The sequence below is a fragment of the Bos taurus genome, chromosome 12, assembly GCF_002263795.3.
Source record: "Bos taurus isolate L1 Dominette 01449 registration number 42190680 breed Hereford chromosome 12, ARS-UCD2.0, whole genome shotgun sequence".
Taxonomy (NCBI): Eukaryota; Metazoa; Chordata; class Mammalia; order Artiodactyla; family Bovidae; genus Bos; species Bos taurus.
In genome coordinates, this window is record NC_037339.1 from 18,250,820 (window position 1) to 18,264,959 (window position 14,140).

At 43.8% G+C, this 14,140-nt stretch overlaps 1 protein-coding gene across 13 annotated transcripts in view; it reads right to left on the minus strand.

Annotated features, from left to right (window-relative positions):
- Window positions 1–14,140, minus strand: part of RCBTB2 (RCC1 and BTB domain containing protein 2) — a 42,517-nt gene that overhangs the window by 9,144 nt on the left and 19,233 nt on the right. For 10 of the 13 annotated variants that reach the window (XM_010810700.4, XM_005213623.5, XM_005213621.5 and 7 more), the window contains 9 exons: window positions 13,157–13,312; window positions 12,778–12,928; window positions 11,583–11,749; window positions 10,887–11,045; window positions 10,651–10,758; window positions 9,513–9,655; window positions 4,099–4,289; window positions 3,462–3,588; window positions 1,698–1,837 (listed from right to left, as the gene is read on the minus strand). In XM_010810700.4, coding sequence (XP_010809002.1) covers window positions 1,698–1,837; window positions 3,462–3,588; window positions 4,099–4,289; window positions 9,513–9,655; window positions 10,651–10,758; window positions 10,887–11,045; window positions 11,583–11,749; window positions 12,778–12,928; window positions 13,157–13,282 — 1,312 coding nt within the window. In that variant the 5' untranslated portion in view covers window positions 13,283–13,312. Of the gene's footprint in view, window positions 1–1,697; window positions 1,838–3,461; window positions 3,589–4,098; window positions 4,290–9,512; window positions 9,656–10,650; window positions 10,759–10,886; window positions 11,046–11,582; window positions 11,750–12,777; window positions 12,929–13,156; window positions 13,313–13,515; window positions 13,631–14,140 lie in introns of all 13 variants that reach the window. The other 3 variants (XM_005213626.5, XM_024999856.2, NM_001192991.1) reach the window with 1 other exon arrangement.

Here is a 14,140-nt window from a genome sequence, read left to right on the forward strand (position 1 = left end):
ACACTCAGGCCAAATACCCCATCCTTCTCTTTCCCTCACACCCCACAACCACCGCCAACAGATTCCGTCAGCTCGCTATGTAAGATGTGTCCAGACTCTGATCTCTTTCAGCACCTCCACGCTAGACCACCTTAACCCAGGGCACCACCACCTGACATCTCAACCATTACAGTTCCTCATCTTTTCACTCCTGGAGTCAAAGCTGCGGGTGCCTCCTCCCTCCATAAAATACACAAACCCATCCTCCTTTTCTCCCCAAATCCTAGACTATGTGGCCGAGCCATGGCCATCTAGAAGTGACCACTCCCTGCAACTTCCTATGCAGCTAATTAAGGCCTTGGTCATCTCTGGTCCCTGGTTTAAAAGAAGTGGGACTTCCTCTACAGACACCAGGGTCTGCCCTGGCACCTCGCCTCTGTCCCTTCCTCTGTCCCACTGTCTGCAGTGCAGATGTGGCCGTGGCCATGAATCCAGGGGCCACACGTAAGGATGCCTTGCACTGTGTCCCTGGGTGACAGACAGAGAAACCACCTCGTTTAAGCCACTTCCTTTTTCCATTTTACTATTAAAGCAAAAACTAAATACACAACCCCCATTGTCAAAATTTTCCAAGGCTGTCTATCACATCAAGACTAAAACTCGAGCCCTTCACCGTGACCTCCAAGGCCGCATCTGGTCTTGGCCAGACCCAGCTGCCCGGCCTCAGTTACCGCCACTGCCCATCTCTCACTCTCTCCCCCTCCTCCTCTTCCAGGCGCTCTCCGTGCTCCTGTCTCAGACCGTCACACCATCTCTCGTTTAGCATGCTCTTCGCCTGGGTGTCTGCTTGCTTTCCCCCTGCTCTCTGCTCAGCACACTTCCTCACGGAGGCTTTCCCTGACCTGACTGACCACTTTGATTTCTTGTTACTGGCTGGCCTCCGCCCCTGAGCACCAGCTCCACGGGGCAGGGTTTGGTCTGTCTCCCTCACAGGTGCCAAGGGGAGCGTGGCACACCGTGGGCCCTGGCCCTCCAGCACTGTGGGGGAAAGGAAGGAAAACTAGAAAACTTCAGAAATCAGACTTCTGTTCACCCAAGGAAAATTAAATGCTGATCTGGTAAAAAGTGTTACTGGCTTTACACATGTAAAATGAATACCGAATTTAAAAATTTGAGGGTTAAACTCTTTGGTTCCTTACAGAAGCAATTCTTTAATTCTTCTGTCCCACTGGCCAACGATACTGACAGCTGTAAGCTGAAAGTGAGTATGTGTCTCACCCTGTGCCCAAATGGATGCCCTGTGTTGCTTTCTTAACGTCAGTAGCCCTGAAGTGCCGTGAGGCGCTGGACCACGGCAATCCATCCCAAAGAGACAGTCAGTTACGGAGGCCAGCAGGGCTTGTTACATGCATCTTACCATTTTTATAATGTAAATATCTTGAAGGCAGCAGGTTGTGGAAACTAAAAAGTTGTGTACGGTGTCTAGCAATTCAGGAGGAATGGCACCCACCCCACAGTGTCGACAGGTTGATAATTCACCCACCTCTCATTTTATCCATCAAGTCAACCTTTGTATGAGGTGGGAAGAAGGAAAGAGAGCTTGGGTTTAGCACACAAAAACAGAACTACTTTTGTGACTACCCTCATAGAGACTTCCTTTCAGGCTCTACACAAACCACCTTTTTGCCAAACTCTTGGTCAAGTCTGGTGGGAATTACCTACTGCCTCCTCGGGGGACAGGCTGATGCTGTCTGTGTACAGGTACTCCAGGAAGGCTCGGTAAACAGGATACGAAAATTCACTCATTTCTACAATATCATCCTCATTGTCTTCCAATGAAGAGCGAAAATGCTCACACCTGAAGGAAGAAAGATGTCAGGTCCTGGCTTCTGGGCAAGAGCCGATAACCTTCCCGAGGAGCACGTGCTCGTAGTGGTTAAGAGGAAACAACTACCATGCAGAGAGGAAAAACGCACACCACATGCCTTCATGTCCTGGCCTGGGCCCCTCACTTCCTCTGCTGGCCAGAAGTCTGCAAACAGTGGTTTATTGGAGGAGGCTGCAAATGCTAGCCTGCTGTGGGGCGGCCGCCTCGGTGGCCACAGATGGGTCCCTCCCACACCATGTCCACGGAGCAGCATTTATAGAAATCAGGTGGCTTTATTTTTAAAAATTCTGAGTAATTTTGTTTCTTCTCCTCCTGTTATGGGTTGAATTGAATCCCCAAATTGACAGACTGAAGTCCTAACCTCAGAATATAACCGTATTTGGAGAAGGGATCAAATTAAAAGGAGGTCATTAGGGTGGGCCCTAAACTGACATGACTGGTGTCCTTATAAAAAGGGGGGTTTTGACACAGGGAGAAAGCCACGTGAAGACTGGAGTTATGCTGCCATAAGGCAAGGAGGGCAAAAGAACTGGCAGCAAACCACCAGAAGGTGGGACGGAGGAGGGAACAACCCAATTCATTCAACAAGATCTTGAATTTCTAGCCTCCAAAACCATAAGAGAATAAATTTCTGTTACTGAAACCAATCAGTCTACAGAACTTTGTTACAATAGCCCTAACAAACCACAACCTCCTCATTTTTATGAAGGTTTACGGACAACAGGAGAAGTGAGCAAACACTGCACAGCCTGGCCTCACTAAGAAGCGAACTTGAGACTGAAATACTATACTGTGTGTGATTCACTGCAGGAGGATCTGGATATCTGTTACATAACAACAAAATGAATTTCAAAATCATTAGGCTAGAACAAAGAAGACAGTCAGAGAAGAATACGTACTGTATCATTACATTTACATCAACTTCTAGAAAATGCTAACTAATCTATACTGACAGAAAGAAGACCAGGGCTTGCCCCAGGGCCAGGGCCTGAGGGATCTTTGAGGGGGGCGATGCCAACGTTCTGTATCCTGGTGTGGAATGGTAGTTTCCAGAGAATATACACATGTCAAAACGCCTCAGGCTGCACATTTTAAATGGATGCTCAAAAACTACCTATTAATAAAAGTGAATTTTTAAAAGTCTGCCTGTTAGTTTTACCCCAAACCTTGCTGCTCTTGTCTTTTTTCGAGGTCTAAACCTGTGGTATCCCACAGCTGACTAAGGAGAGTGACTCTCATGGGCTGCACTCAGCTCCTGGGCAGGGAGGTTCACTTAGGGCAAGCAGCCCCAACAAGGCTCAATAGATGTTCACCGCTGGCTGGATGGCTGCTCTCCGGTGCCAAGGTGGACAAGCTGTCTACAGAGTCTCTGAGGAAGCCAACTGTGCATGCCCTGCACCACACCCCACCCACTGCATACCACGGCTTCTGTGATTTCTTGTTTCACATATAATGTGTTTTCCCTGCTGTACTGTCTGCTCATAAGGGCGAAAAGAGCCTCACATTTTTTCAGAATCACTGAAGTGCCTGACATAGGTCTTTGCAACTAGAAAATAACAAACATATTTATTTCAATTCTCAAATGATGCCTTACCTGATTTTGAGAAGGACTTTATGCACATAAATGTACTTTCCATCCACCAGAAATTTCAGGTCTGCAGTGTTGGGGTTGTCAAATTCCCTCTTCAGGGACTCGGCCACTGTGAGGTGGTCGTCAGGTTCTAAGGGAATGACACCAGTGTTTTCCAATGAAAATGCAGGCCAAATATAGCATCACTTTGCTCACACTCATGAAAATACCAATTTCCCAAAATAACTGACCAACTAAGCAGTGTGCTTTTTTCCCTAAATACAGATTTCCCGCTGCTGCAATCGTTTTAAGAACCTCAGACACATCTGCTTGTAAATCTGGCAAAATAACTAAAGCCCCAACCACCTCACTAAATAAACATGTTGAAAGCTTGAGTAAATATACCCGCTAAAAATAAAAGCCACGGTTTCCCAGTCACATCAAAAAGCCATCCGAAGTTCTTTGAATTTTAGTATGAGATTTCTGATACTTTTAAGGAAAATGAATTGGTCTGGTGAGTTCTCTTTCATAGGAGCCTGTGAGAGGGAAGTGAATTGCCTGATACCACACTTAACAAAAGTCCACACTATTGAAAAACAACAGCACCAGAGTTTTCTTCCTAGCTCTCAGGCCATCACCTGACAGACAGCAGTCAGCTCACCCACAGACAGGAGGCGCCACGTGACGGCAGGCGTGGCGAAGCAGGCGAACACGTCATCGGTGGAGGAGAAGTGTGTGAGGTGCGGCAGGGTCACCGACTGGCCACGGCACTGGCCCCACATGTACACGTGGCCGCCCTGTGTCTTGGCAGCCGATGTGTGCGCTGAGTGGCAGGCTGCAATCTCTATAATTCTAGTTCACAAACACACACCAAGTAAACAGGAGAAGAAACAAGTCGATTTTTCCTTCCCTTAGCATTAACTGATTAAAAAAAAACAAACTCTTCATTAAGCCTAAACTTGTAAATTTTTAGGGACCAAACCATTATCTACATTTAAGCAATGTCTCATTTAAGCACTTATACATCATGAAGGTCTTCTTGTTACCACTTCTAGCCAGTAGGCCAATAAAAATATGCACCTATTTTGAAACTGAAGTACAAGCCAAGGGAACAGAGACTAAAAGACCAAAAAAAAAAAAAAAGGTAATTTAATTTTTTCTTAAAACATTGCTTACGAAAGCAAATCAAAAAGATGAGGGGCATCTCCACCCAGGGTCAATAAACATTTTTATCAAAACTTCACCAATTTTAGGGTTCCATGGAGCATGCTATGGGGCACCCCAACTCACTCTGCACGCAGTAAGTGCAGTAGTTCTGACTCACTGAATGGTATCATCTAGAACCCCAGAGAGCAGTTTTCTGGGACCAAACATTATGTTAGACCTGACGTCAGTAAGTTCATGGCTGACAGGCAGATAGTTCTCAGCACACTTCCTAATGGAAACCACTGTTTTGTTGACTTCAAACTAATTGTCTTCTCTAAGACCAAGCCACCACACAGACTTAAAATAGTATTTTACCCCAAGTGAGGTGGCATCTTGATTCTGCCTCGGGCAATGGTACCAGCATTCCCAGAACTTTAGGGTCATCTCTGACTTCTCCTCCCTCCTCACTTAGCACTTTCTTCAGAACATCCAGTTGGCAAAATGACAACAAATTCTTTCTTTGTAATATCTCCCACTTGTCAGAGCCTCATCAAGCACACCCTATACCCAGACCGGTCTCCCTGTCTTAGACTTTCTCTCTCTTCTGACCTAAATCGCACAGTGCTGTCAAGTTCATGATTCTCTTGAAAACCCATTCTCATGACTCCTTTCAAACCTGTCACTGACTTCCCACAAGACAAAAATCCAGACACGTGTCCTTAAGGCCTCCTATAATTTGCCTACCATCTATGGCCAGCTTTTTGTCACATCATCTTTGCCCACATACCCTCTGTTTGAACAAACAGAAAGTACTCACTGCCTCTCAACGTCACTAGGCACAAAGTCCTCGGTCAGCAATGTTCTTTGGTGGACCTCTCTTTTCCGTGATAACGAACGTTCCATGAAAAATGTAACTGACTGGAACACAATCGTGAACTTGTGTGCTAACTACCCAACACCAGAAAACCAAAATAACTTCACTCTTACATTCACTTTGGAAATGCTTACCATGACCCTCCAAAAATGGGGAGCAGCCTCTGCCATTCATTCGAGGAGGCAGGATGCTGCTTCCACAGTCAGGGGTTAAAGATACAGAGAGGCTGGGAAGGCTGGCCCTCCCTGAGCATGGCTAGGGCGTTTACCTGGAGCACCCAGTGCCACTAGGGAAGTCGGGGGTGGGGCTTGGGCTTGGCTGACAGCACCAGCTGCTGCAGCAACGAGAAGGGAGAAAGTTTAAGGGAACCTTCAGGTCTGGGCTTGGGACTCCAGCACCTGCCAAAGTGCCCTGCCTTTGTCTGAGGTCATCTGTCCTTCGTCTGATTCATACCAAGAAGCAAACACGGAAGTTCAAATTGTCCAGTCATACATGCAGTGGACGATAAACTGAGCTAAGGTTTACTGTCAGGAGGTCTGGCATTGCTGTTGTTTAGTCGCTAAGTCGTGTCTGACACTTTTGTGACCCCACAGACTAGCGTGCCACGCTCCTCTGTCCATGGGATTTTCTAGGCAAGAATACTGGAGTAGGTTGCCATTTCCTTCTCCAGGGGAATCTTCCTGACCTAGGGATAAAACCCATGTCTCCTGCATTGGCAGGTGAATTCTTTACTGCTGAGCCACCAGGGAAGCCCAGGAGGTCTGGAGTACTGCATACTTTATTTTGTAGCCAGCCATTTTTACTGGAAAAAAAATTACTATATGTTGAAAATAAATGGATTTGGTGTCACCTCAATAAAACTAGATCCACCACAATGGCATGGCTTAATTGCTAAGAGGTACTAGAACTGAAACAGCAGAGAGTGAGAGAATGCAAAACAGAAAACAGCCAAGAGCGAAAATAAGGTAATTTGTGAAGAAGAAGAATAACAGAGAAGAAATCATGACCATTACAAGATCCAGAGCAGTGCTTCTCAATTCTGGTCCTGTGAGGCCAACACACTACTAATTATTAACACCTCAAGAAGCTACAAATTAACAAAAATTCAAGGCAAAGTGAGTTTTAAAATCAATTTAACCCAAAATATGTTTTTTATGGAACTTTAAATGCTGGTAAATCAAAGTATTGAAAATTCAGAAAGACTGGGAATGACTAAGTTAAAGAGAATCATTTTAACTATTAAAATCACTTCTCTATGAACATAAAATGTTAGCATTCTTCATCACAAATAGGCTTCTGTGAAAACAAATTTTTTTAATCCGGTTTTTCTTGGGTTGTTATTTGAGCAAATAAACCACGTGGCCAGATTTTCACTTTCCGCTTCTGGGAACACGCAACCAAGACCTGATGATCCATCCCGGCCCAAGTTCAACCCTGTTCTTTCTAATTAGCTCAGCCTCCCCACAATGAGCCCCAAGAGTCAGGAGTTCCTGAAAGGTAAGTCATAATGTTCCTGCAAAGCTTCAGTCACTGAAAAGGGCGGGGAGGTGCAGAACAAGTCCTAGCAAACCTAGAGGTTCCTCCCTTGCAATATTCGTGTGACAGAGAGCCCACAAGCTCAAAATCACCGCACGAAATTCAAGCACAGGAAACTGAGAAAAGCAGGAACATCTCATTCAACACACTCATCCTTGATATTCTAGCCAAAATCATGTTTAGGTGGACAACATCAAGCATGGACGTGTTTAGCAATTTCTACTTTTACCTATATAATTTAAAAAAACAAATGTTTTTAAGTTGTGAAGATTTTTTAAAAAGAAAGGAACAGGTAACTCTCCAGTGCCAGGTATCTGGACACTCACGTAACTCCCATGCCTGCGTCTCCTCTCTCTGGCTTTCTCCCACTGAGTCGCCCTATATTCTGTCCGTCCCAGAGTGACTACAGTGAGAAGACCCGACACTCGCTCTGAGCCCATCAGGACCAGTGGCATGAGGTGGGGCAAATCGCAGGTGGGCACATGGCAGCCGATTCCATGAGTCCAAGGACAGAGGAGTGCAACTTTATATGAAGCGAGGAAGCATGAGGAAAATGGTAAAGCGCCATGCAGATATAGCTTGTTTTTCTATCCATGCTAACTCTGGCCCTGTCACACTTCTGTGCTGTGTTGTTTAAATACTAAATGTCCCAAGTGACTGGATTTGCTGCCTGAGGCACTTTTGTGATTATTCAAAGCCTCAAGACTGTCTCTTCTCCTTTTACTGAGTGGCTCTGAACTACCTCTAGGAGAAGTAAGAGTGACACTGCTGCTTGCATCTGCTGTGCCTGTCAGCACAGGACCTTCAGTATCTGCCCTCCTCCCCACTTCTTTTTTGTGCTTTTTTTTCCTGCTTGAATGGTTCACTGCAGCAACTGGAAACCAGCACCTGGTCCTGGGCAGGCATGGGGCAGGGGGAGATCCCGATCACCTCCTGTGGACCCCCTCACTGGTGTGATGCCAGGTATACTTCCGAGCTCAGCAGCAGACCCCCGCCAGTGGCCCTCTAAGGGCCCTCAGCCATCAGGCTGCAGGAGGCCAATGCAGATGCAGGACAGGGGTGCCTGCTGTGATCCCGGGGTGCCCGCACACATGGCCCTCGCCCCGTCTGCCTCCAGTCTCTGTCTCCCTGTGGTGTTTAGTCACTAAGTCTAGTGTGACTCTTTTTGCAACCCTTACCCACCAGGCTCCTCGTCCAGGGGATTGCCCAAGCAAGAATACTGGAGTGGCTTGCCATTTCCTTCTCCATCCTCCCCAGTTCTTAAGGAGTCTAGGGTCTTATGATAAGATCAGCAGGGGGCGGGGAGGGGGCAGGGAGGACAATACTCAAATGAAAATCAAGAGACTGAAAATGACTGGTTCTTCATTTTCACTGTTAAATATTCCAACAGAAATACAGAAAAGAACTGCATACAAATGCAAAATAACTTGTCCATATATTTAAAAATCAGATATTGTAGAAATTTATATGTACACTAAAAATGAAAATAGCAATATTGATTTCTACAATGATTTCAACCCTGGTTTAATAGAAAAGATGAAATGTTCGTGTTCCATGCTTCTGTGTCAAGAAATGAAGAGTGAAAAGGCAGTGATAAGGCCATGGTTGAGAAGTTCAAGAGACCTTCAAAAATAGTAGGATAATTTGGGGAAAAAACTCTGGGGTTATGCTAATCACTCATCACGACTTTGCAGTTTGATTCCTGGGTTGGTAGATCCTCTGTAAAAGGGATAGGCCACCCACTCCAGTATTCTTGGGCTTCCCGGGTGGCTCAGGTGGTAAAGAATCCACCTGCAATGCAGGAAACCTGGGTTTGATTCCTGGGTTGGAAAGATCCCCTGGAGCAGGGAACAGCTACCCACACTAGTTTTCTGGCCCAGAGAATTCCATGGACAGACAGGCCTGGCAGGCTACAGTCCCAGGGGGTTGCAAAGAGTCAGACACGACTGAGCAACTTTCACTTCAGTAACACAACCATGCACACAAGTGCACAAAACGAAGTTTTCATTTTAGAACCATTTCGCTCTTCCCCATAGTGAGAGCCTAGGAGCTGAGGTCATGAGAAACAGCCCTATCCTTTTCAACTGGCAAATCTGATAAGCAGCTGGGTGAATGGCATTATACTCCCATCGGAGGTACTTTCATCTTCCTAAATCTCAGAAGACAGACCTCAAATGTTATCAATTCCTTAGGAACGTGAAACAGAGAACAATGGGAATGGGGGGAAAGGAAATTTCTGAGTGAGAAGAATAATGCCAAAGAGCTGTTGGAGGTCTAGTCATTGTAGTTTGTATAGAGTAACTATTACAGGTATAGATGAAACATGGGTGACGAAAATAGAATATTTAACGTACACTCAACCTTCCCCCAAATTCTAAAGCTAATTTTAAAAAGGAAGGGATGGTCTTGTTCAGGAATATTTTAATACTAGCAATAAATTGCCCGTAATTCTGAATCATGCCTCAGTTTTATTTAATCACTGAAGAACACTGAATTCATTTTGAAAATATGCATATTACCTGTCCTTTTCCACGACGACAGGGGTAGGGTAGGACTGGTTACTTTTATTGCCAGTACCCAACTGGCCGTAAGAATTTGCGCCCCAAGCATACACTTGACCTTCATCTGTTAATACTAACGTGTGTGCATAGCCACAGGCAACCTGGAAAGAGAAAAACCAAACCCACTCAAGCCGCAAACAGAGAGAAACACGCTTTCCACAAGACAGGTTAAGAATCAAAAATGAAAAAGGGGAGACGGCAGACAGAGAGGCAGGCACTAAAGTTAGCCAACGCCCCTCCAGATGTAGCTTAGGTCCCACGTGTGGTGAAAACTGCACTGAGATCAACATGAGTCCTGCAGTGACCAGAGTCCAGTTCAGCCACCTTTACTGTGGCATTCATCATGCTCACAGAGATCAAGGCGTGTGAAAGGAATAAGAAATAGACTCTTCTCTTTTTCAAGAATTACTTTCTTTTTATTATGAAAGTAAAACATAAATTCAATGTGAAAAAGATACAGAAAAATATAATTATGAAAGTCATCTCAAGGTCAAGATTGTTTATTTATAAAAATATATAGAAATATGCATTGAAAGCTTTTTTAAAAATGATCATACTGTATAAGTAGTCCTGTATCTTTTTACTCAACAGTGCATATAGCACTATTAAAATCCCTTGTAAGCATCATTTCTGTTAATAGAGATTTATATCACTTATTTAACCATTAACTTACTGTCTGATTGGATAAATTATGCAACATCTATTATTTACCATTGTTTTCTTTTTCTTTCATTTTTTTTTGTTTTGTCTGCTCTAAGAACTATACCTTCTCTAAGTCACTTTCTCTTTGGTGCCTTAGGATATATGCCCTACGAGCAGAATTACAGATCAAAGGGGGTGAATATTTTTAAGGGTCTTGATACATACTGCCAAAGTTTCCTTGGAAAAGACAATAAAAGTTTACATTCCAAGAGCTACGTGTGAGAGTGCGTTGGAGATAAAATTTTTCTGATAAATATTACAACTAAATTCAGGAAAAGAACTTTAACTTCTACTTCAACTTTTCATCTGCTAAGAGGACTGATTTTTTTAGTACACCGGCATGTCTGCCACCGTAGGTTTAAAAACAGGCACACATAAACCCAAGGGGACGTACCCGCTGGACACGAATGCCTTGGAGAGCTGCTACCCTGCAGGGGGTGGGCTGGTTGCCACTGCTGCCGAGTCCCAACTGCCCATTTCCATTGTAGCCCCAGACAAAGACCTGAGAGAAAACGAGAGACGCGATGCCCACAAAAGCCGAAAAACAGTCACGGCCTCTGTCGTGAGGTCAGCAGGACACTGAGAAGGCAGACGGGCTTTTTGAAGCGACCTGTGAAATGCCTTTCTTACCTCCCCGGTGTTCACCACTGCCATGGAGCACATCTGCCCACAGGCTATGTTCACAACCACTTTACTCTGTAAGCAGCCGGTGACTCTTCGTGGGATCGGCTGATTGGCTGTTGATCCAGACCCTACCTGCCCGGAGTTATTATAACCCCACGCAAATACCTATTTGAAAGAAGAGATCAGTAAATGAAACACGCTAATATACAGAGTGTCTCAGTGGTACTTCTGGCCTCATCTTTGCCCTCCAAGTGCGTGATATCCATAAATTCTCAGAACATAGACAGGGAAGTTTCACAGGATGCATTCTCATAAAATATATTACTTTATAAAATTAGGTTATTGGCATTATCTACACAAACAGCAATAATCAAATGTCATATAATCCTTATAAAAGATCTCTTTTGCCTCAGCCATAATTTCTAGTATTTGGGGAATTTTTCTTTTTAATAACCCCCTTGAGTATAGCAACAGAGAAGTAACAATACATCCTTCAACATTGTGCAGCTACACAAATCCTTACCACATACAGGTACACGTCATGATATAAACACCATGACTATGAACTGCTAACAAGAGTAAGATGAATGTGAGGTTGGTGGTTATTTTAATTAAATGATCATAGTTCCATGCCTGCTACAGGAATCTATATAATCTTACTGAAACCTTATGATCAGTGAGATTTAGGCTGACTATTCTCACCTCTCCATCAGATGTTAGCACCAAAGAATGGTAAGACCCACAGGCCACTTCAATGACTTGCTTGTTTGACAGATTAGTAGAGATATGATAGGGAACTAGACCAGCATTAGTTGTCCCGTTGCCCAGCTGACTGTAAGCATTATGACCCCAGGTAAAGACTTCTCCTTCTGAAAATAAAAAGAAACATAACCGACTTTCAAAACAACTACTCATTATATGAAAGTATATGTATTACACACTCCCACAGATGGAAACTAAAAATTCACATGTGAAAGTTAATCAACTTCCCTATTCCACACAACTCATTTTGTAAAAGAAAACATTTGGAAAGTTAAACTACATTCTGCCTCAAAGCAACAAGATGAAATTTAAATGGATGCAATTAAAATAACTGGAAGATAGGTTTTTGATAAATAACAGAGAAAAGGCTACTAAGAGAGGAAAAAAAAAAAAAACCCAGATTGAAATTCAAGACTGTAAGATTCTCTGAATCTTAACTTCCTTATTTATAAATGGTTACCCAGTTAATTTTTTAAATCTTTATTATATTACTTATTGTGCAGTACAATACATATTCAGGGCTTTGGGGGTAATCCTAAGATTGTATCTCTTGATCTGGGCGGCAGAACATGGACGCATACTTTGTAATTATTTATAAAACTGTGTATATATATTTTATGAACTTTTTTGAATAAGGTATGTTTTAATGATAACGTCTTATCAGTCTGAATGCATGAAAAAGCCATGAGAATATTTAAGTCCTTATACTACTGACACCAACTAGAGCCATCAGTCATTATTTAACATCGGAATCACAGAATGTTAAGAGATAGAGGGGATCTTAGAATCTGGCTTTAATCTCTTTGTTTGTAGATCAAGAATCTCAAGTTCAAAATGTCCAAAGTGAGGTTCAGCATTCTAATGCAAAATAATTACACTCCTAAAGTAGGCTTACAGCACTGTCATTCTGATAACCAAAGTGCCAATAACTGCTAGATTCCATCGGCTACCTTTTCTTACTCTGATATCCAGATATGTTCATATTTCATACAGTCCAAAGCATAGACGAGTTCACAGGGCAGAGGCAGAAAGCCTTGCCCATTCAAAGAGTGTGTTCTCAGTGTAAGGGGTGGTCCCAGGCTTGCTCCTCAACAAATGAAGCAACGGCTAAAATTCTACCCTGTTCCTAGGTTACCTGTTGTTGCAAGGACAATGTGTGGCCCACTCCCATAGCTGAGGCAGGCGATTTTTTTGCCACTTAAAGAATCCAGTCTCCGAGGTTCAATGGTGCTCTGGACATCACCTAATCCCAAACAACCACAGCAGTTTGTGCCAAGCACAAAAATCTGTGGGGAAAAACCACCGTTAGCGCAAACAGTTCTACTTCCGACAAACCTGTAATTACATTCAAAACAGGCATAGTCCCCTTACAGGAAAACTGCTTCATTATTTAATAAATAAGGATCTACTCTGTGCATTTTTTTAAATCTTAATGCCTTAGTTCCCCCAAGATCTTCAATTTAGCAAACCCATTACTAAAAATATAATAGCTGAATATTTTTCTTCAACATTACCTCATCATTTACCGTAGTATACAGAAGCTCATTGCTGGCACTGCCAAAGACACAGGCCTGACGAACTAACTGCAGTTCTGCCTCAGAACAAAGGGAGAAAATTGGCCACTTTCCCACATCTAACATCTTCAAAGATGACAGAGTAGCCTGGACTGGCTGAAAAAGAATTTTTTTTAATTATTAAAAAAATGATTCATAGAGAACACATTTTCTCTGCCCCCTTCTGTGTAAGAGTGCGCACTGGTGTGAGGAGAAACAAACCCTGTCTATTTTGGGGAATTGCTTTTACAGGTTCGACCACTTCGGACTGTTCTCACCACAACCAAGAGCCAGAGTCCCAGGATAGAATCAGATCTCACCTATTAATTTTCCTCAAAGACACTGGAGCCATCCAACGCTGAACTCCGGGGAGCTGAACGCCTGGCAAGCACTTTCTGTGGCAGTTATGTCTTTAAAGTAGCTTTGGAAAACAGGCTGGGGGTAAAAGCAGGAAAGAAGAGGGAATACTGCTGTTTCATCGGCTACCTGAGTCTTAGCAAAAGCAGCCCTTGGGAAAGGACAATGCCAAAGGTGACACCAAGGAAAACGTCCACAAGTTTCAGTTCACGGGTCAGTTCTGACCATTCAGCTGGAGCAGTTGGTGGGTTCCCTCAAGCCCCTACTCAGATCTGGGGGCTGGTAGGAAGAAACACCCAGAAAGTATGTGCATACACTTGCTATGACTGCTGTAACAAAGAACCATGAACTGAGGGGCTTAAACAACAGAACTTTATTTTCTCACAGTTCTGGAGGCTAAATTCAAAGTCAAGGTATCAGCTGGCTTAGTTCCTTCTAAGGGTTGTGAGGGGAAGATCTATCAGGCCTCTCCCCCAGGCCTGCAGAGGGCTGAATCTTCCAATATCTTTCACATCATCTTCCCCAAGTCTTTCTCTCTCTGTGTCTAAATTTCCCTCCTTTTATAAAGACACCAGTCATACTGGGTTG